This window comes from Mirounga angustirostris, unplaced genomic scaffold, assembly GCF_029215605.1.
Source record: "Mirounga angustirostris isolate CCGP_5_RB_7025 unplaced genomic scaffold, mMirAng1.0.hap1 SCAF_4, whole genome shotgun sequence".
In the NCBI taxonomy this organism is placed as follows: Eukaryota; Metazoa; Chordata; class Mammalia; order Carnivora; family Phocidae; genus Mirounga; species Mirounga angustirostris.
The window spans coordinates 112,009,980-112,031,348 of NW_026991712.1; the positions used below are offsets into that span (position 1 = coordinate 112,009,980).

General features: G+C 47.6%; 1 protein-coding gene across 1 annotated transcript in view; it reads left to right on the forward strand.

The window, feature by feature from the left end:
- Positions 1 to 11,723: 11,723 nt before the first annotated feature.
- The window catches only part of ABCA4 (ATP binding cassette subfamily A member 4), a 135,190-nt gene continuing 125,544 nt past the window's right edge, over positions 11,724 to 21,369 (forward strand). The window contains exons 1-3 of the mRNA XM_064588791.1: positions 11,724 to 11,913; positions 19,184 to 19,277; positions 20,270 to 20,411. Of these exons, the coding sequence (XP_064444861.1) occupies positions 11,848 to 11,913; positions 19,184 to 19,277; positions 20,270 to 20,411 (302 nt within the window). The 5' untranslated portion in view covers positions 11,724 to 11,847. The remainder of the gene's footprint in view (positions 11,914 to 19,183; positions 19,278 to 20,269; positions 20,412 to 21,369) is intronic.

Below are 21,369 nucleotides of genomic sequence, written 5' to 3' on the forward strand. Positions count from 1 at the left end.
ATACTCATGAAAGAAATTGAGGAAGACACAAAGAAATGGAAAAACGTTCCATGCTCATGGATTGGAAGAACAAATATTGTGAAGATGTCAATGCTACCTAGAGCAATCTACACATTCAATGCAATTCCCATCAAAATACCATCCACTTTTTTCAAAGAAATGGAACAAATAATCCTAAAATTTGTATGGAACCAGAAAAGACCCCGCATAGCCAGAGGAATGTTGAAAAAGAAAAGCAAAGCCGGTGGCATCACAATTCCAGACTTCAAGCTCTATTACAAAGCTGTAATCATCAAGACAGTATGGTACTGGCACAAAAACAGACACATAGATCAATGGAACAGAATAGAGAGCCCAGAAATGGACCCTCAACTCTATGGTCAACTCATCTTTGACAAAGCAGGAAAGAATGTCCAGTGGAACAAAGACAGTCTCTTCAACAAATGGTGTTGGGAAAATTGGATAGCCACATGCAGAAGAATGAAACTGGACCATTTCCTTATACCACACACAAAAATAGACTCCAAATGGTTGAAAGACCTCAATGTGAGACAGGAGTCCATCAAAATCCTAAAGGAGAACACAGGCAGCAACCTCTTTGACCTCAGCCGAAGCAACTTCTTCCTAGAAACATCACCAAAGGCAAGGGAAGCAAGGGCAAAAATGAACTATTGGGACTTCATCAAGATAAAAAGCTTTTGCAAAGCAAAGGAAACAGTCAACAAAACCAAAAGACAACCGACAGAATGGGAGAAGATATTTGCAAATGACATATCAGACAAAGGGCTAGTATCCAAAATCTATAAAGAACTCATCAAACTCAACACCCAAAGAACAAAGAATCCAATCAAGAAATGGGCAGAAGACATGAACAGACATTTTTCCAAAGAAGACATCCAAATGGCCAACAGACACATGAAAAAGTGCTCAATATGGCTCGGCATCAGGGAAATCCAAATCAAAACCTCAATGAGATACCACCTCACACCAGTCAGAATGGCTAAAATTAACAAGTCAGGAAACGACAGATGTTGGCGAGGATGCGGAGAAAGGGGAACCCTCCTACACTGTTGGTAGGAATGGAAGCTGGTGCAGCCACTCTGGAAAACTGTATGGAGGTTCCTCAAAAAGTTGAAAATAGAGCTACCATATGATCCAGCAATTGCACTACTGGGTATTTACCCCAAAGATACAAAAGTAGGGATCTGAAGGGGTACGTGCACCCCGATGTTTATAGCAGCAATGTCCACAATAGCCAAACTGTAGAAAGAGCCAAGATGTCCATCGACAGATGAATGGATAAAGAAGATGTGGTATATATATACAATGGAATATTATGCAGCCATCAAAAGGAATGAGATCTTGCCATTTGCAACGACGTGGATAGAACTGGAGGATATTATGTTGAGTGAAATAAGTCAAACAGAGAAAGACATGTATCATATACATGTCTCACTGATATGAGGAATTCCTAATCACAGGAAACAAACTGAGGATTGCTGGAGTGGCGGGTGGGGTGGGAGGGATGGGGTGACTGAGTGATACACACTGGGGAGGGTATGTGCTCTGGTAAGCGCTGTGAATTGTGCAAGACTGTTGAATCTCAGCTCTGTACCTCTGAAACAAATAATGCAATATATGTTAAAAAAAAAAAAAAGAAGAAGAAGGTAGCGGGAGGGGAAGAATGAAGCGGGGTAAATCGGAGGGGTAGACGAACCATGAGAGATGATGGACTCTGAAAAACAAACAGGGTTCTAGAGGGGAGGGGGGTGGGAGGATGGGTTAGCCTGGTGGTGGGTATTGAGGAGGGCACATTCTGCATGGAGTACTGGGTGTTATGCACAAACAATGAATCATGGAACACTTCATCTAAAACTAATGATGTAATGTATGGGGATTAACATAAGAATAAAAAAATAAAAATAAATAAAAAAAATAAAAATAAAGTTTTAATTAAAAGATTCTGGTTGCTAAGATAGCAGAAAGAATAGGCCTCTGTTGTCATAAAACAACCTTTATATATATGGAGTTCTTCTCCTTGACTTAAAGATGGATAAATAACCATCCATTCCAATAAGAGGTTCATATATAATATCCCAGAGTTGAGTTATATGATCCAGTAAGCTAAAATTCCCAGAGACTGGGGCTCCTGGGTGGTGCAGTTGGTTAAGTGTCTGACGCTTGATTTTGGCTCAAGTGGTGATCTCAGGGTCGTGAGCTTGAGCTGTCTGTCGGGCATGATCCCAGTGCGGAGTCTGCTTCAGATTCTCTCTCCCTCTGCCCCTCCCCACCCCACCCCACCCCCCCACAAATAAATAAATCTTAAAAAAAAAAAAAATTCCCAAAGATTTACCAGTGATGTAATGGAAGTCAGTGTTATATCTTCTTGGTGTAAATCAGTTCCACCCTTGGTGGCTCCTACAACAGCAGTTCATTTGTAGCAATCCTAAACCTGCGAGAATTAACTGGACTTAGACAACGGGGCCTGAAGGCAGCCCTGGTCCCCCAGTGGAAGAATGGCCTGTCTTTCTGATCTCCATGGTGCTTCACAAATGCTAAGTGCATCAGAATCGCCTGGAAAGCTCATTAAACCTACAGATTCCTAGACCTCACCCCCAGAGATGTTCAAGTGGCTCAACCACAAACAAAGCCTGGGGATCTGCATGCTTCACAGTGATCCTGATACAGGGGAAGTGACGCCTACAGGAAGACTGTAGTGGGTTGTGCTTTGTTTCCTTTTGTTTTTCACTTCCAGTATCTGAAGGAAACTTATGGAAGGGCTTCACAACCTAGGCGTATTAAACTGTGTATTAAACTGTTTTTCTAACCTGTTTTCTAACAAGTGTTTTTATACACCAAAGAACCTCATCTGCCCCTTGGAGACATTTATTCCTGGTTGAAATTCAGTCTCAGAGCCAAGGTTTTCAAACCCAATGAATTAAACTCTTACAAAAGCTATTGGGAACGTTTTTACAAGTTCTACCCTTTAATCTGAATGAAAATAAAATATAGACTCCACTAAAACAACTTCAAATAGAACTCATCATATCATGAGAGAATACTGCTAAGTCATCTGACAACATAACAGTTCTCTGTCCTGGGCGGCAAGTTGGTAAACAGTGTCGCAAAAATGCTCAACTCAAATGGTGGTTCAGGCTGTAAGGTCTTTGTGGGAGGAGAGGAGAGAGGAGAAGGACCTTTCCCATTGGCTTCCATATCACAGATCTTCCCTACTCTGGGCTGAGGTATTGGGACATGGACCTAAAGTAACACCCTTCCCCCATCTGCTCTTTTCTCCTCATTTACCTCCTCTCTCCCTCGCTCTCCCATCTTGGTTTCCCTTACTCTTTCTCAAAGGTGTAGTGAAGTCTAGGACCCAGGGCCCTTTGGAAAGGGCTACTTGACCTTTGAAAAAGATGGCGGTGATATATTTACCCATAGGATCTCAGTCCGAGGTCTCATATTCACGACTGAAAGAGCACAGCAGTTTGTAAAACCAACCCATCTTTTCCTCCTTTTGCATGCTTACAGTGGTAGATAAAGTCTATCGTGATGCCTTCTGAAATGGGGAGGAAATAGGAAATTAGTATCCTGAAACTGAATTGGAACCTCGGACAAGCTGCCAATGTGTGGATGAGTCACCACAAGGTCTGGGAGCTATTTGCCATCTATCAACGCAGAAGGAGGTTAGAATGGAAATCAGCGAAAAACAAATGACTCAGTTTTCCTTTTTAGAAAATGCTCACTTCCAGTGGCCTGAATTCCCTGTTTCAATAAAAGGGATAAGACCATGACCTGCCAATGGCAGTCCAGGTCGGAGCTAAGGACAGCTTCCTGCATCGATGTCAAGCAAAGAGGGGATGCTTCCCGCTCCCCAGTGCACTGGGTAACTTTTTGCAGAAGCTTATGACATTCTGTACCAGGAAGAGGAGATGCAAGTCAAAGGAAGATTCAACCATGTATTTATTTCCTGCTTTGTTGGAGACTCACGTGGTTGGAAAGAATGAGAAGGTCTGTGTTTCCGTCCCAACTTTTCTATTTACACGCTGTGTGACCTTGGCAGGTCATGCAACCTTTCTGAGTGCATTTTCTCATCCGTGAAATGAGAATGGTATCTGCATCACAGGGCAGCTGGGAAGGGTGAGTTGGTATACCTGAGTCAGTGCACATTTTTAAGCCCTATAAAAATGTGAAATATCTTTGCAGCCGCGAAGGTATTTGGAGGGATGGCAGTGGTCACTGGGTCACAGAAATGAGGCAAGGGAGAGGAGAGTGCACTTTGACAGCTTTGAGGGGAAATGGTAAATGTTTAAATGGACATCCCCTTTATCACAGGTTTATCTTCCTATGTATGAAGATGGCCTCCATTATTAAAGTTCAATCATGTCCATCACTGATTTCAAAATGTTAGGTAGCCAGGGTGTCAACAGTAGACATTTCTGACATTTCTTTCTATCCTTAACTCCACCACTTAATATTCCCTTTAGGCCCAGTACAGTGATAAGCTCTTTTTTCAGATTATCTCATTTTTTTTAAAGATTTTATTTATTTATTTGAGAGAGAGAATGAGATAGAGAGAGCATGAGAGTGGGGAGGGTCAGAGGGAGAAGCAGACTCCCCGCCGAGCAGGGAGCCCGATGCGGGACTCGATCCCAGGACTCCAGGATCATGACCTGAGCCGAAGGCAGTCGCTTAACCAACTGAGCCACCCAGGCGCCCCAGATTATCTCATTTAATCATGGCCCTGTGAGGTAGATGTTCTCAACAGCCACTATCACTGACAGCCCTGTGCATTGAGTATTATTATTCCCACTTTACAGATGATGAAACTCGTCAAAATTAAACTTTTACAAACTTTCCCAGGGTCATACACTATTAGGCAGTGGAATGGAGTTTCAAACCCAAGTGTGTCTGACTCAGAGGCACATATCCTTAACCACCAAAATCTTGAAGAGAACGGAAGCCATACCGTTTTCCACTGAATTAGAAGAGAAGTCCTGTCTCTGTGTCAATCTGGCCTTGACTTAAGATCCTGTCTTTGAAATTGGTGCATGATGGTGAGAATAGTGTAAACATGCCCCCCCCACACACACACACCTGGCCCCTGTCCACCATGATTTGCTAAGGAGAAGTGGATATAACTAAGGAGTAGTTATATAGATAGTAGTATATAGTAGATATAACTAAGGACTCCAATGAAGAGTCAGAAAGCTTAGGCTCTTCCTCCTGCCTTAGTACTGACTAGCTGTGTGTCTGTGAGTAAGGAATTTAAACCCTGAGCCTTGATTTCTTCCATGAGTAGAGTCCTACCATATATCCAGCCCACCTCACCGTGTGTTGTAAGGCTCAAGTGAGATGTAACATGAACGCATTTATAGATACTAAAGAAAAGGGAAGGCTTTATTAAGAATCTCTTCAACCAGAAAGAGATTGGGAGGTTTGGTAAGTAGTACAGAAAAATAATCATTAACCTCCTGCCTGTAATAGTCGCTTCTCTCACGATGTATTTGCTCATCTAAAGAAGTGTCTTTCAAAGCATAGTGTACCTACTGGTGGGACACAGGATTATTTTCAGAGGAGTGTGAAAAATGTATTTTAATAGTTCTATGCTCTCAAGTACTCTAAAAAAATATACAAAACCTGTGATTTCCCTGATTGTTGCTGAGGATTCAGCTAAGCACGAAAAGTGAGTCAATTTAAAGTTGACTAAGTATTATTAAGCACAGGTGTCACCTGGATCTAGCAAACGTGGCCAAGGTGGAAGGCAGGTACCTTTAGGAAGCATTGACAAGGCTTGCTGCATTTGGAAACAGACTTCTCCTGGAGGAGTTCTCTCTGCTTGATCTCTATTGATCTCTTCACATGTTCACCTTCCATCATACTAACGGTAACAAGGCCCCTGGACATTCTTCCCAGAGCTCACCCTGCGCCCACCTCCCCTGCTCTGGGCCCAATGCACTCCATACAGAAGGAAATTCGAGCCCAAGGGCTGCTTTATTCCTTCTCTAAGAAATAGGCTTTTTACCCTGCATTACCGAGGGGATCCAAAACCAGATGCACCTTCTACACAGAGCATGAGTCGAGTTTAAAAATGTGCTTTTGATATCCTCAAAGTCCTGATCCAACACGTTTCCGAGAGAAAGCCTAAGTGCTCTGGAAAAGGTTTTAACAGCCCTGCTGGGATTAATTCTTCAGTTTAGGCCCTGAGTGTTTACCATTCTCTAGCTGCAATTTAGCTGCTGAAAGTTGGAAGCCAGTGGTAACTATTTTACTGCAAGGTTTGCTTTGTCTTTGATGAAAGGACTCTCACTTAAGATGGCTTCTCCAGGCCTTGAGAAACCAATATTGACCTGATGTGGCCTCTTAAAGAGGCAAAACAGTTTTGCCTGTTAAGGAACTTCAGTGGACCACGTCCTATCTTTCTCCAGATATAACCTAATTATTTAAACAGTGGCTGAGAGAAAAATAAAGAAGCATCATTTATTAAGAAAAAAGCCTTCATGCATTTTTCTCGGGAAGCTTAGCGCGGACATTTCCTCTCATCCTCCTGATAGCAACATCCGGGTTTTTAAAACCTAGGCCGGCCTGGTGATTCGCCGGCAGTCCACAGCTAAGGGGCAGATCCGGGACCTGAGCCCAGTCCTGTCTGGTTGCAAAGACCATGTCATGGCAACCTATCACAGTAGTCGCGCTCAGCTCTTTATGGAGTGATACCAAGGCCTAGCGCTTTTTCAAGAATTTCATTTCATTAAGGAGTAAAGAGAAGCAGACTTTGATGAAGCTGTGGGGACGGGGCCCCCGGGAGGGTCGCTAAGGGGGGCTGCTTGGTCCCCAGCGCGGCCACGGCTCTCTGTGCGCCCTAGAACCCCGGAGCAGCGTTCCCACCGTTCCCACTTCCCACCGCTCCTCCTCACCCGGCCCGAAGGCGCAGAGAGAGAGGGAAGCAGAGAGCCAGGGGTGCTATGAGTCATTGAGGAGGGGAGCGACAGGGCACCGTCTGAAGGGAGAGATTTCCTCACCCAAGAGGGGGGGTTTTTTCGCCCCCCTCTGACAAATTTAGCTGAAGGAATCCGACAACAAACCACAAGATTTCCTTGTCGGGCTGAGCAGACAAGATCCATGTCAAGTATTTTCCCACGCGGCTTCTCCCACCTCACAGAATACTGCCAGCGTAATTGCCATTTTCCTTCTATTTCCGCCAGGCTCAAGGTCAAACAGCAACTGCGGGACTACGTGGCCTTTGGTCCTTGCCTGGCGTTGCCACTTAGCCGGTGAATGGAAGGGAGCGCCTGCAGCTCGTTCGCCTGTTGCCAGGTTGCCCAGGCGGCGGGCTCTGCACCTGTCGTTGAAAGTTACGCAAAGGCGTGTGGCCCGGGTCTGCAGAGATTGCCATCGCCAACCTCCTGATGGCCAGTTCCTCAGGGCGGGCGCCAGCTCCTCCTTAGCCTTGTGAGGAGGCACGCACCTTCCTCACAGGTACCCGGACTCTTGCCGTGACATAGCTTTTTAAATGGATCGCCACAAAGAACTTGTTCTGAATTAGTCCGCGTCCCGGGTGCAAAAATTATTTTTGGCCCCCAAGTGGCTCTTTTCCTCTGTTCTTTAAGTTTGTCATTTGGTTGCGTCGCTTGCCGCTAGCCAGAGTCCTTTGGAATGCCTGGGTCTTGCAGCTGAGCTCACGATGCCCCAAGATCAGAGAGTGGCAGGCCTGGCCCCGGGAGGGAGGTTACTCAGGTGTCCTCAGACGCTGTGCACCGCCCGCGGCTCAAAACCCAGCCATAGCTCCTGTGATGACAGCCCAGACTAATGGTCTGCTAGGAAACACTCGCCGGCATCCCCCAAAACTCCGTTATCTGCTAAGTATTTTGCACTTAATACCCAGAAAAATGTAAAATCTCTGGGCTCTGGTGGGTTTTCTGAACATCAAGTCAGCAAAACTCTAAGCAGCTTTGGAAGCAAGTGTATAAAATGTGCTTGGAATAGCAATTGGCCTCCTCACTTTCGGTAAGGGCTTGACTTCGATTGCTGCTAGCGCTGTGTTCTTCCCACGGGGGTGTGCGCACTGCTCCCCTCCCCTACCTCCCGAAGCCCGCAAAGCCTTTCCAAAGGTACAAGGCAAGATGGTTTACACAAATACATTGCTAGATCTTTAGTTTCCACAAATACAGTGCTAGATCTTTAGTTTCCATATGAATCATTTCTCCAAAGTCATCTGCCTTTGGAGGTGGGGGTGTCTGTAGACACTTCATTCAGTCTAAAGAATAAGAAAAAAGTGGAACCAACTCCAGAGATGTGAGCTGGGCCGGGTATCCAGGAAAGAGAGAAATACAGGGAAACCAACGGGGGGCCTTATGGGGTGCAGCCTAGGTGAGGTAGAGGGTGACATCCAGAAACTAGGACCTTGTCTTCCTTTGAAAACAGCAGACGTTTGAAAGGGACCAGCTCACCTGGAGCAGAATTAACTCTAACTGGGAAAAGAAGCTCCAGAAAACATTTCTGTTGATGCTGATTGTTGGTTTAAACTGTTAAGCTGAACCGAATAACGAGATTCTACCTGTGATTTGCCAACTAATTAGATAAATAGAAGAGCAGGTGTGCGAGGGGGTTGTCTGTGGTGGGAGGGGGGTTATCCACAACTAATTTGGCTCCTGAGAGCTCTACCCATTGTCTATAAGTTACTCTCCCATTATATACCCTCTCTATAAATTGACAATTTCTTAGTCACCGAATATTTTCACATTGTCTCACTCACTCTCTTTATTCTTCCTATGCCCCAGTGAAGACCGGAGCCGCTAGGGTGAGCTCCCCTGTCTCCCAGCCTTGGCTTCCTGAGTCAGTCTGCACCTGCACCTCCCTGGCCTCCTTCCCTGCGGTGTCCATGGAATGCAGAGTGCCCCTTCCCCTGCCCAAGGCTAATTCCACCCCCGCCCCTTCCTGGGGACCCCATCAATCATCCCCCACTAACTTTAGCATCTTTCTTTCAACTGGCTCTTTCCCACACACTAACATGGCCAAACAATCTCTCCTGTCTTCAGGGAAACGGAGACCTGGTTGACCTGATGCTCCCCCTGGCTCCCGTTTCCAACATCTGCCTGCACAGTCAAGCTACGTGTCGGCAGCTGCCTGCTCCCGCCTCACTCTTCAGCTCTCTGCTTCTGGGTTCTGCCTCCTTCAAGCCATTCTCACAGGGGTCAGTCATCGAAGCCAGTGGGCTTTATGCTACCCGCTCTCCTCGAGCCATTTGGTACTGAGGAACAGTTCTTCCTTTCTGTGGCTGCCAGGGCACCCCTCTTTCCAGACCTTTCCCCGTCATCTCTAGTTCATCTAGCTCAGGCTCCTTCACTGAGTTCTGGTCCTTCAACTGCTCTTTGAAAAACGATGATTTTTAAAGTATGACAGACATACAGAGAAGTGTACAAATCCTGAGTTTACAGACTGATTTTCGCCAGCTGAACACACCCAAGTACCTGGCGCTCAGATCAAAAGAAAAAGTTTCCAGCACCACCAGAAATACCCCTTGCACCTGCTTAAAGCCACCTGCCCTCCCAAAGCGTAACCACCATCTTGACTCTGAATGTCAGAGATGTGTTTTGCCTGTGCTTGAAATTCATATAAATGTGGACTACAAATGCTTTGTGTCAGGTGTTTGTTTTTTCCTCAGCATTGTGGATAGGAGAATTAGCCATATTTTTGCAGGTATAGTTTGTTCATGCTTACTGCTATAGGAGCTTTGACGGAGAGAATACCTCACAATTCATGTATCTGTTCTGCTGTGATGGACATTTGGGGAGTTTCCACATTTTACTATTAGAAGGCATGCTGTGATAAAATACTCATGTGCCTGTTCTTAAACGGTGAGCTCCCTAGATTTCCATTCTAGACCTTTCTCTCTCTGTGGTCCCTCAGAGTGGCTCTGGAATATTTTGGAGGCAAAGATTGCTTAGGCATGAGAGCAGTGTCTCTCTCCTCTCACTAAGTAAGAAAGAAAGCCTGCGGAAATGTTCCAGGTGAACATGTTTTCAAATAGTACTATTTTCATACGCTAAAATTTAGTATCTGTACACCAGCCGAACAATAATAACAACCTGAAGTCCTAAATTCTTAAAGGAAAAGTTAAATTAGTGCCAGCTATGTGCAAGATTCTCAGAGGAGAGATTAAATTAATAAAATATAATTTATTTCTCAGTGTATGGAGCCAACGATTCCATAATACCACTGAATGCTTACATTCTATTAACTTGGTCTTAATTTCTACTCCACAGTAGTGATGGGACCTGGACCTCTTTTATAACACTGTGTAAATGTTTCTAGCAAGGCAAAGGAGAAGATGGGCATGGCTTTTTTGCTGCCGTGAGTGGCCACATCAAAGCAACATACAATAGCTCCAAACCCCGAGACTCACTATTGACACCATGTCAAATAAGAGTCAAGATCGAGGAATACATGAAATCAAACTGTAGATATTTTAGGTAAGAGCAAAGGTCTGGGGTTACACTCACATCAAGTCTGTAAAGAAATTTTTTGTGCATTTTGCTATTGCTTAGTAATTCAGAAACTTTTTTTTTAGTATAATCATTCTCAGGAAAAATATAAATTTAAATCTAGCAATTAGTACTTCATAAAAATAGATATTAATTTTATGCTATCCTGAGGAGGTAGGGAAACATGCACTACCTCAATTCTCATGATTTCCAATTTTTTCTCCTCCAAAGATATTTTTAAATATGGGACTTTTCGAGATTATTTTTGTGGAGAAATTCCTCTACTCAGTGCCAAATGGTTTTGAAATAGTCGTCATTTCTCTCTGATGATAAACTATGTGGTGTTGCTTCCACTTTTAAAAACAAAGGGGAAAATGTGTTTATAGTTTCACTTTGAGGCTCTTTAGAGAGAATTCTTATAACAGGGAATGGTAAATAAATTTTAAACAGAAAGTTGGTTCAAAACTAGGAACAAATATCAATACCCCTCTTGACTCACTGGCCACCAAAGTGTTTGGAGAATCAGTTGATATTCTCCACGTTTGCATCAATTAGAAAGAGGTTTAGTCCCAGCTAACAATGCATGATGACTGATGAGTTTTAAACCTGCCACACAGAGGGCAGCAGCTGTGTCCCAAGGACGGCCGGAAACAGGGACAGGGCCGTCGCTGGGACTCACGCCCCTCGGCCTCGGCCTTTCTGTGCATTCCCTTCATTCCCTTTTACTGCAGATCGGATTTCTCCCGTGGTGGGGTTCGCAGCCTCTGGGCTCCGCCAGCCCCTATGGCGCGGCCCTGGGTGGAGGCCACCTCACACTTGCATCGTTCCGCGTTTGGCGAGCAGAAGGCCCCTCTGTGAAAAGAAAAAGGCGCTCCTTTTTCTTGGCTGCAGTCCTCTAGCAGGGCCCCGGGGTCAGTGGGCAGAAGCAGGCGCGATTTCAGCCCGAACTCTGCTCCTCGCCTGGGTGCCTTTGCCCGGGGGACCCACTGAAGCTAGGGTCCCCGCACGCCTCGAATTTCTCGTAGCTTCTGTCCGTGTGTACGGGGGCTCCTGCTTCCCTCTGGTTCCCCCTGAAATGCCCCCGCCTCCCTTTGCCAAATGCCCAGCCACTCGGGTCTTCAGCTTTCTCTTTCTCTTCCTTCTTAAAGGAGCCAACAGAGTGGCGGCCTGCTTTCCTCAACAAAGGGCTTACGTGAATTAGAAGGGATTATGCTTGGCAGGGGGAAACTAGCCTTTAATCCCCCCGAGAAGGACACGGCAGCCCGCGCGCCCGGGCCAGAGGTGCCCCGAGCGCCATTTACGACCGTCGCTGTCCCTCCGCCGACGGGGGGCTCCGAGGGGATCCCCTGTTCGTGCGGTCACCAGCATGGGCTTTGTGAGACAGATCCAGCTTTTGCTCTGGAAGAACTGGACCCTGAGGAAAAGGCAAAAGGTAACAAGTGCAGTCTGTGGTCTCAAAGTGAGGTGTGGCGCAAATCAACAGTGGATGGGGTGGGTTGGGGTGGGGACGGGGAAGGTGAGCTGTCGGTGGGCTCATTGCCATTCAGCACTGAAGCGACGGTTAGGTGACTGCTCCGTGAACCTCTCCGACAAGTGTCCTTCACAGGAAGACCTGTTTCTCTGTCCAGAGATGGACGCTTTCCACCTGCAGCCCAGCACGGCCACAGTATGGTCTTCTTTCGCCCTCCCTGCATATGACTCCGTTGCCTGGCCCTCCCTTCCCCCACCCCCTGGCTTTGAACCCTGCCAGTCCAGCGCACAAGCCCTTGAGCGTCCATACGGTGCTGTGGGAAGATCCTCAGCCCTGAAGAACGGGCTCAAAGGAAAACAACACTCTCTCAGAGCCTCCCAGACCAACGACACTATGTTTCATTGATTCTATGAGGTACACCGGGCTTTCCACATTTTCACCTTTCTGACATGGGGATGCACCTCACAAGCAAGTGACAGTTTAACTAGACACATCTGTTTCTTTCCTAGTGTGCAAAAAAAATAACAGTGCATCTTACAATTGAGGGTGTCTTAGGTTCAATGAGATACAATAACTTCTCAACCAGCACCGACATTTAACTGAGCCCTTTCAGGGAGCAGATATAAGGGCTGGGCTAGGCCAGGGATAAAGGGAATGGATTTGTTCCAAGCCTCCATTTGAGATGGGTTTTTGCAGGTGGGCAGGGTTTTCCTGGGCGTTGGAAAAAATGTTAGGGGAGAAGGGGGCCAACGGGTGGAGCATCTGAAGGCCTGTGATTGACTGTCTCGGTCAGAGTTCAGTCAGAGAGAATCTGGAATATAAAAAGGTGTTAGCTAAGTCCGAGGCTGGTCACTGAGGGGATGAAAGCGAACAAGGTATCATGGAGGTAACAAGTGTAGGATGTCCCTTCCACCCTAGTGTTGAGGGAACCAAGGGAAGAGTGTGGAACTCTCAGCACTTGGAAACACAGAGATGGTGGTAGAGCTCTAACTCGGACCTGGGAGGGAGGGGTGCAGTGAGGCTGCTGTTGGGGTCTCCCACCCAGGCCCACGAAGAGGGACCCTGGCTAGATTTGGAGCAGAGGGACAATAGCTTAATCATTAGCCCAGAAAAGAGCAAATAGCAAAGGACATAATCCAACCATGTGCATAGGTGGTCGGTCCTTTCTGCTGTGTGTCGCTGGGATAGGACTTAGGGAGGCTGCAGGGGGGAACCAAGTTAGGACCCCCTCAGACATGGGAAACACCGCTGTCCTCAGGCTGCTCTCCTTGTCAAAGCTACTCTGATTATCAAATTAGTGTTGAAGTTATTTGTCACCCTCAGGAGCCAAGTGCTAACAGTAATCAGACACTCAATCCCCTGCTTCCGTGAGTTTCCCTTCCAGAATGAAAATAGACAAAATTAAGCAAGATTCACTATTAAATTCATGTATTTATTAATGTGCTCCTTCAATCAACCAATACTAATCACTAGGCACTGTGCCAGGTGCTGGGCACACAAGGGCAGACAAGACAAGCATGGTCCTTGTCCACATGGTGTTCACAATCTATGAAATGCCAAGGAAAATCCAATCTGCAACTGTTTCTTTCTCTCTTTCCCATAAGAAATTGAGATTCTCGCTTAGTTCTACTCTTAATGTGCTCTTTGTGGCCCTCAAACAATATCCTTGAGGACTTTACCTGCTGAAATGATTCCATTTCTGTGGCAAGCATGTTTCTATTACAGAGAATAACTCTATTTTCAAAGGCAGGGTTTGGCTCAGGGGCCCTCACGGGCTCTGCTCCCTTTCCCTGGCGTTGGCGGGCGTCCCCTGTTCAGGGACTCCGTCTCTCCCGCAGTGTGTTCCCAGGGGGAACACGTTGCCAGCCTCTCAGGGGTGAGATAGGACCGCCCCGGCTGAGAACCCTGGCTGGGGGAAGCTCCCAGGGTTAGACCTGGTCTGGGCTGACATTCATTTGATGCCGTCCTGCTGGCCTGCAATTTGAGATCTCTGTCTGGTGCGCCTCCAGCCGACTTGCCCACTGCCACCGTATTCTGGGAATGACCAGGATGTCTGAGCAAAGATGGAGGTTTCTTCTACAGCCCCCAGCAGCTCTGACGGGGGTCCGTGGCTCCTTCCCTAAGCTTTTGGTTCTTCTGGAAGGTTTTGCCTCAACCAAATGGTTACTCTAAAGAAAGTACAACACACCTAACCCATAACTCAACTGCGAGGTTTTTAACTTCTCAAACTTCCGTGGTTTGGGGCATTCACTGTTGTGAACAAGGGCAAAACAGATACCAAGTTCCCCATTCCTCTTCTCCCAATCCCTGAGGGCATGAGATGAAAATCTTCAGAGCTCTGCATTCCTCCTTCCTTTTTATTTTCTTCCTCCGTTAACGCTTATCAAGTATTACTAAGTGGCTGGCACTGTACTGTCACCTCAGGTCCATGAGAGAGCTACCACTGCGTCCCCGTGGGGACTGATGAGGTCAGTGAGGCTTCAGCGAAGGTTAGTGACTGGTGGGGCTGGCAGACATGGCCATTAGCCCACACTGGGGTCGTGGAGACTGCAGAGTCAGGGTGGCTGGCTAATTTATCATCCAAACCAGGGCAGTTCTGAAAGTCAAAGGTGTTACTAGGAACAATGGCACCAGGGTAAAACATGTAATCTCACACTTGACCTGGTGAACTGGGCCCGTACAGCCAGGACAGCCTGCTGAGTTAGACGCAGCCCCCACTCTCGGGGACCTCGGGACGGGGCGGTGGGGGGGGGGGGGGGCACGCCTGCGCAAAGTTACAGCATAATGTGCTCAGCAGTGGAGTAGAAGGAGGTGGGGCGATGGGGGGGCGTTGCTGAGGATGAGTTCTGGGGGCTCAGGAGAGAAATGGGGTTTGGAGAGTGTGAGAGAAGACTTCTCAAGGAGTTCGGCCATAGAACGGGCACTTCCCATGACAAGAGCTGTCCCCACCGTCCTGGACAAATATACCCTGCCCATATTTGCCATGGGCCAGGCCCTGTGCCAGGGGGGGTTTATAAAGATCACTGGGTGTGCCTCCTTTCCCCGAAGGCTCACAGTGTCGGGCCTCCCTGGTGTCATCCCCTTGTCCCAGCTTCCATGTCAGAGCAGGATATTTGGGGAGGCCTGAGGACTCATGAGCGGAGGGGTGTCCTGGACACCTGATGCGGCAGCAGGCTCTGTTCCGGGGCCCAGCATTAGGCAAGGAGAAGTTGGCAGGGTGCAGGGAGGGTGCAAGGAGGGTGGGCAGCCTGCCGCAAGCATACCCAGGTCCTGGGTCTGTATTCATCCAGGCAAGAATCCTGGCTGGGCTGTGGGTGCCGGAGGGAGACTCAGCCCATTTCAAGCCTCGGCTACCCACCTTTAAATTGGAAACAGACTAGGAGGGAAGGAAATCTAGCTGGCCGAGATTTAAAACAACAAGCACAACTCTGCCCTTCCCTGCAACCCCTCCTCCCCCATGTAGATTGAATGGTAAAGAGAGGGGGAGGGGAAGCAAAAAAAAAAAGAGAGAGAACAAGGAAATACCAGTTTGGGGGAAAAAAATTTTTTCCATCGGCCCCTTCTGAGCCTTGGCTGGGCTTAATTAAAGTTACAGACATGTTTAAAGGGAAAGGGTGGGGGGAGTCAGAGCTGCCCTGAAAACATGTTTTTAATTACGCTGTGGAATTTCTCCCTGGGGTATGCCTGTGCACAGTTGAGCATCAAGGACAAGGATGCCGCTTTGGGGTGGGGATGCAGAGCACGACTGGGGCGGGGGCCACAGGGAGAGGTTGTTGTGAGGACCTGCCTGGCTGGAAAGGAATGGCCGGTGGTCTTTGTGCAGGAGGGAGTGTGAAATGCAGCCCCTCCAAAACAAACCCTTGCAGAGTTAGAACAATAACACGGACCTCTCAAAAAACGTTTGTCCAAGATTACCAAGCACTACCTATTCCAGTGGGTCTCAGCCCAGCTGCACATTGGAATTACCTGGGAAGTGTTAGAAACAAACAAACAAAAAGCAACCTGAGGTCCCACGCCCAGAGACACCCGGGTAATTGATGTGGGGCATGGCCTGCATTCCCCCCGCCTGATTTCTGCCAGCAGCCACTTGGGAGCTTCCTTCAAAAAGGTGGTCAAGTGAGGGGCAGGGACCCGGGGCAGAACCAGTAGCCCGAACTCAGAGAGGCGGGGAACGCGGACACCTGCAAGTCCGCACTCGTCCTAGGCACCCCCAAAGAATGAAGGAAGGAACAAGAATTCTGATCTGGTCCCCCCCCCCCCTCCACTGGGGAGGGGGCTTGAAATCACAATGCCTTGCAAAGACCAGATACTTCAAAAATCCAGGAACAAATGAGTGAGTAGAGAAGAAAGTGTGTGAGGAACACGGCAAAGACGGTGGGGGTGCACCAGCTTGGGTTTGGGTGTTTTATCCGTGGAACAGGGAAGCCAGGCTGGCTGATCCCTCTCCCAGTCCAAGCCCTGAGAACAGGTAGAGCAGGGGATGGTGAGTGGTCAGTTTCTCAGGAAGCCCCACGTTTCCAATCTGGCAAATGAGCAGTTCTAAATCCAGAAAGGGAGAAGGGGAGAAAACATGAATGGGAGGGGGGCCAGGCCTAAGAGCTTGCAAGGTCATTTTAATGATAACCCCCTTGCTCTTCAGCTGGTACTGTGTGTCGTGACCTACAACGTCCCTGTGGTCTTTGTGGGAAGTGAGGGTCAGGAATAAAGGGCTTGTGTTTATTGAATGTTACCTCGTACCAGATTCTGCTCTGGGAGGTAGGTTCTGGTACCAGCCCCTGTGTTACAGATGAGGTCCCGAGGCATGGAGCGATTGGACGGGCAACCCAAAGTCATACAGCTAATAGGGAACAGCCGGACAAAACCCACAGGACTGACACATTCAACCCTTAGGGGATACTGAAGGACAAAATAGTCTCATTTCACAGATAGGAAAACTGAGCCTTGGTGATGAAACAAGCCCAAAAGTGATTCTTAACCCAGATCTTCCCTTTCCCAAATGTCTGACATACCAGACTACTCCCAGACAGACATTGCTACATGGAAGGAAGCGGACTGACTTGGGAGAAAGCCAAGGTTGCACACAATTGTCTTAAGGGGAAGAATCAGATGTGTGGAACCTGGACTGGTTGCCTCACTTCCTCGGTGAAGACAGCACGAACGACTTCCGGTTTCATCGCTTGCTCCTATCCCTCACCCTGTGATCTTGCCAGACTTGCTCCCTGATCTTACTCATGGACAGAAGGACCTGGGATGGAAGGCATGAAGCCAGTGTACAGAACATGCCCCTGGGGGTGTGGTTTGTTAAATCTGCAAAGTGTCGGTGACCTCCAGCTTCCCAAGGAGCCTCCGGGACTGGTCCTTGACAAAGGCTCACTCATTCCATATTTATGGGGCACCTATTATGAAGCTGGCCCTGTGTCGGGTGCTAGAATCACAGTAGTGACAAAGATAGACAGGGTCCCTGCCCTCAGACAGCTCACGACCAGTGAAGGTTCCATTTCCACGAAGGAGTAATGACCCTGATTTACGATGAATGATAAGACAAGGGACGGGCAGGGTGCTGTGGGAACAGCTGTGCAGGTCTAGTAAGGGCGAAAGTGTTAACAGTGAGATAGGGTCCCTGGGGAAGAGGCTCAGCCCTCTCCTCCTCCTTGGTTTGCTGGCCCTGGGGGAACTGCCAACATTCCAACGGCTATCAAGTGTGCCGGGGGTCAGTCTCTGTAACACTGGATGGGATTGTCCAATGTTGATGTTTTGCCATCTTGTAGGATCATGTGTCAGGGCAACCCTGAAAAGTGAGTGCCTTAAGGAAAATCTACATCATGTATAATATATAATATTTTGATGTGTTTCCTCTAACATAGCTTCTCTTGATATATTTTGAATAAAACATTGAGTAAAAAGTTACAGCTGCATAATCACCACCTGCCCTAAACACTTTTTGTTTTTTCTTCAATGCATTATCTTTGCCCCCCCCCCTTTATGTTATAATTTGCAGTAATTCTGTAGCCAGCAGACCCTAATAGCAGGAAAGGAATAAACCTTTACTGAGTACCTGTCATGGTGTCTACCACTTTGCTGAGCATTTATGTACCTTTCTTTGAAAGGAATGACAAAGGGTTAAAGACCATGCAAATGGCCCCAGCTGGTCTATGCATTAAGTCTCTCTCCATTCTTAGCCAGTGGCACAAGTCCTCCGTCCTTCAGACCTTAGGAGTTCCCTTCCTAAGGTCTCTGGAGTGGGGGTTGGGTAGAAGAGCTATTCCATTCCCCAAATCACATCCCCCTCCTCCCCTCCTCCCCCGCTACCATCCCACACCTGCAACCCACGCCCTCACGTGCAATGCCACGGACCGTGGCCCCAACAACCAACTGCTCCTTCCTTTGGAGTCAAGAGTCCTTAAACTCTTAAGTCGAACCTAAATTTAAGTTCTGGCTTTCAACCATAGGTTGTTATCAGCAGCCTCTGCCAGTACTGTCAGAATTGATGGCCGTATGCCCTTCTTTCTTCCTTTAAGCAATGAGAAACCTGTGGCGGGAAAGACGTTGGTAAACCCAGATTTTTGTTGACCTTGCTATGGATCACAGTGTTTCAGAGTCCTTTGCTCATTCATTCAGTGACCACGTATGCAAGATCTAGTGTGCCCTAGAAGAAAGCAGGGCAATGGGGAGGGGCGGAAAGAGCTCATGAGACACGTGAGAGCCGGTGGGTCCCTACAGAGCAGAATCTGTATTCATGTGCACAGTGACATGGGAGAAATACGGAAGCACACATCTTGGTCCTTGATGAAAGTCCTGTGTTAATGCAGTTTCCTGAAATAGAGGCAGGGTGGAACCCAGATGGACACAAAGTCTTGTGAGTCTAATATCTCAGGGTAGAGGTAGTGAGGGAAAGGGATTAAGAGAAGGAAGTCTGGGGCACCCGGGTGGCTCAGCCGGTTAAGTATCTGACTCTTGATTTTGGCTCAGGTCATGATCTCAGGGTCATGAGATCGAGCCCTGCGTCAGGGCATGGAGCCTGCTTCAGATTCTCTTCGATTCTCTCTCCCCTCTGTCCCCTCCACCCCACCGCCGGAGCTCTAGAGAGAGAGGGAGAGAGAAAAGGAAGTCCTTTAGGAAATATACCACAACCAAGCCCTATTGCACAGACACATGCTGAGTTGTGTGTCCACTCTGGGTGTGTCTCCTGTAATCTCTTAGCATCACTGGTCTTTTTGTCTTGTTTTTCCAGATTCGCTTTGTGGTGGAACTTGTATGGCCTTTATCTTTATTTCTGATCTTGATCTGGTTAAGGAATATCAACCCACTCCACAGCCAACATGAATGTAAGCATGAAGGGGGGAAGCCCTGGGAAGTCTGGAGGTCCAAACCTTTCAGTTGGAAAGATCTTGGGGGTTTGGGGTGCCAGGATTGGCTCTACTCATCATCATGTCCTGCCTCCAGTGCAAAAAACAGAGATTGTTCAGCATGATACAAATGAACTTTTTAATCCTACATCTTCGCAAATACTTGTATGTGGTTATGGAAGCATTGTGAAATTAGTTTTTGTTTTTGTTGGTCCTTTTGTTTTGTTTTTTTTTTTCTATACCTAAACTCTTACTAGTTTTAAAGGGAGCAGATTATAAATGGGTTCCCTAAAATATTCTGGAAACCAATTTAGGGAAATGAAATATACGGTGCTAGACAATGAGAAGGGGTGGTATATAGCCATGTGTAGTAACATATTATTTCTTGGATCCCAGAGGTATCGTGGGACCTGGGATGAGCCTGTGAATGCCTGTTTTATACTCTGCTCCTGGGGTCTTGTCTGCTCCTCAGTCTCCTATCCATCAAACTCTTGCTTCTTTACCTTGTTCTCTCTGTCCCCCCACACCCCAATCCCATTAACCCCTCCCCCCCACTGCCAAAGGAGCCCATAACTTGCAACCTTCTTGCATGCTTGGGGTAGGTGCTCATAACAGTTGTGGAAGGAGTAGATGAACCTCCTCTCCTAAAGCATGAGCAACACTGTGGAGCCATCTTGAGCTAACATCCCTCCACTGTCCCCCCTTCTATGCCCCCTCCACACGCCCTCCATGCCTCTAGTAGAACATTTGTCCATCACCCCACTGCACTGGGAGCTTGAGAGGAGAGACCCTGTCTCCAGTACTCAGCACAGGGCCTGGCATATATTAGATGCTCCTGTTTCTTAAATGTTGATGAATGAAGGAAAACACCAGAGGGGCTGGGCTCCTTCCTGCAGAGGCCCCAGCAACTAGAAGTGGCATCCCGCATGGTTTCCATAAGTAACTCCTTGTCTTCATTTCCTGTCTTCAAGGCCATTTCCCCAACAAGGCGATGCCCTCAGCAGGAATGTTGCCGTGGCTCCAGGGGATGTTCTGCAATGTGAACAATCCTTGTTTTCAAAGTCCCACCCCGGGAGAATCTCCTGGAATTGTGTCAAACTATAACAACTCCATGTAAGTGTTGAGACTCCCCACAATCTTAGGATATGGCTTGAGGGCATTGGTTCTTAACCTGGGAGGCTAAAGACCATTCCGAGAAGCTGATGAAAACCGATGGCCCCTCTTCCCCCCAAAATGGACTCACACATAAAACATTACATTGTGCATAAGATTTCAGGGGACTTGTGGACTCCAGGTTAATGACCTCATCTGGGGTCTAATTATAAGTCAAATCCCATAGGAAGAGAGTCTACCTTTGGAATTCCCTTTCTGAGCAGGAGGTGGAAGAACATGATGTGAGCATGTCCTATAGACAGAGGCTCAGGGACGTGCACAGGGTCATCCTTCCCCCACCGGGCTGATCTTGAGTTTACCTGAGGGACACCAACAAGGGCTTATTGGGGAGTGGGCTTCACTATACTTAAATAAACACTAGGTCAGATGGAAACAGATATTTGGTTACTCCCGTTTTTTTCCTTAAAGTAGCTCTGGATATAATTCCTCTGGGACAAACCTGCATTTTGACTCAAGAAAAGGGACACTTGGCAAGTCAGCCTAATGCTCAGAGGTAGCCTTCCCCACTGGGAACAAACTATGGTTGCTTTTGCCCTGCCGTGGCAGAGGAGAGTAGTGGTGATAGAGACTTACCGCCTACAAGCCTGTAATATGTATCTGTTTGCCAATTCTTGGCATATAGAAAGACAGAAGAGGGAACATCAGTCTTCCTGAGAATGTCAGGGAGGTGACATTTTAGCTGAGCTCACAGGGTTGCAAACGCTTGCTTGGAGACTGTAACTTGCAATCTATAACTTCAGCCTGAGTCCCCTTGAGGTGCCTGAGAAGGAACACCTCCCCATAGAGATCGCATGGGGTTGCACAGTGGGATCAGCGAGCCTGGGAGACACCTGAGTGAGGACTAGCTGGGGCTTTGTGGGACTGGCACTGGTGGTGTCTAGAACCTGAGGGAGTTGGG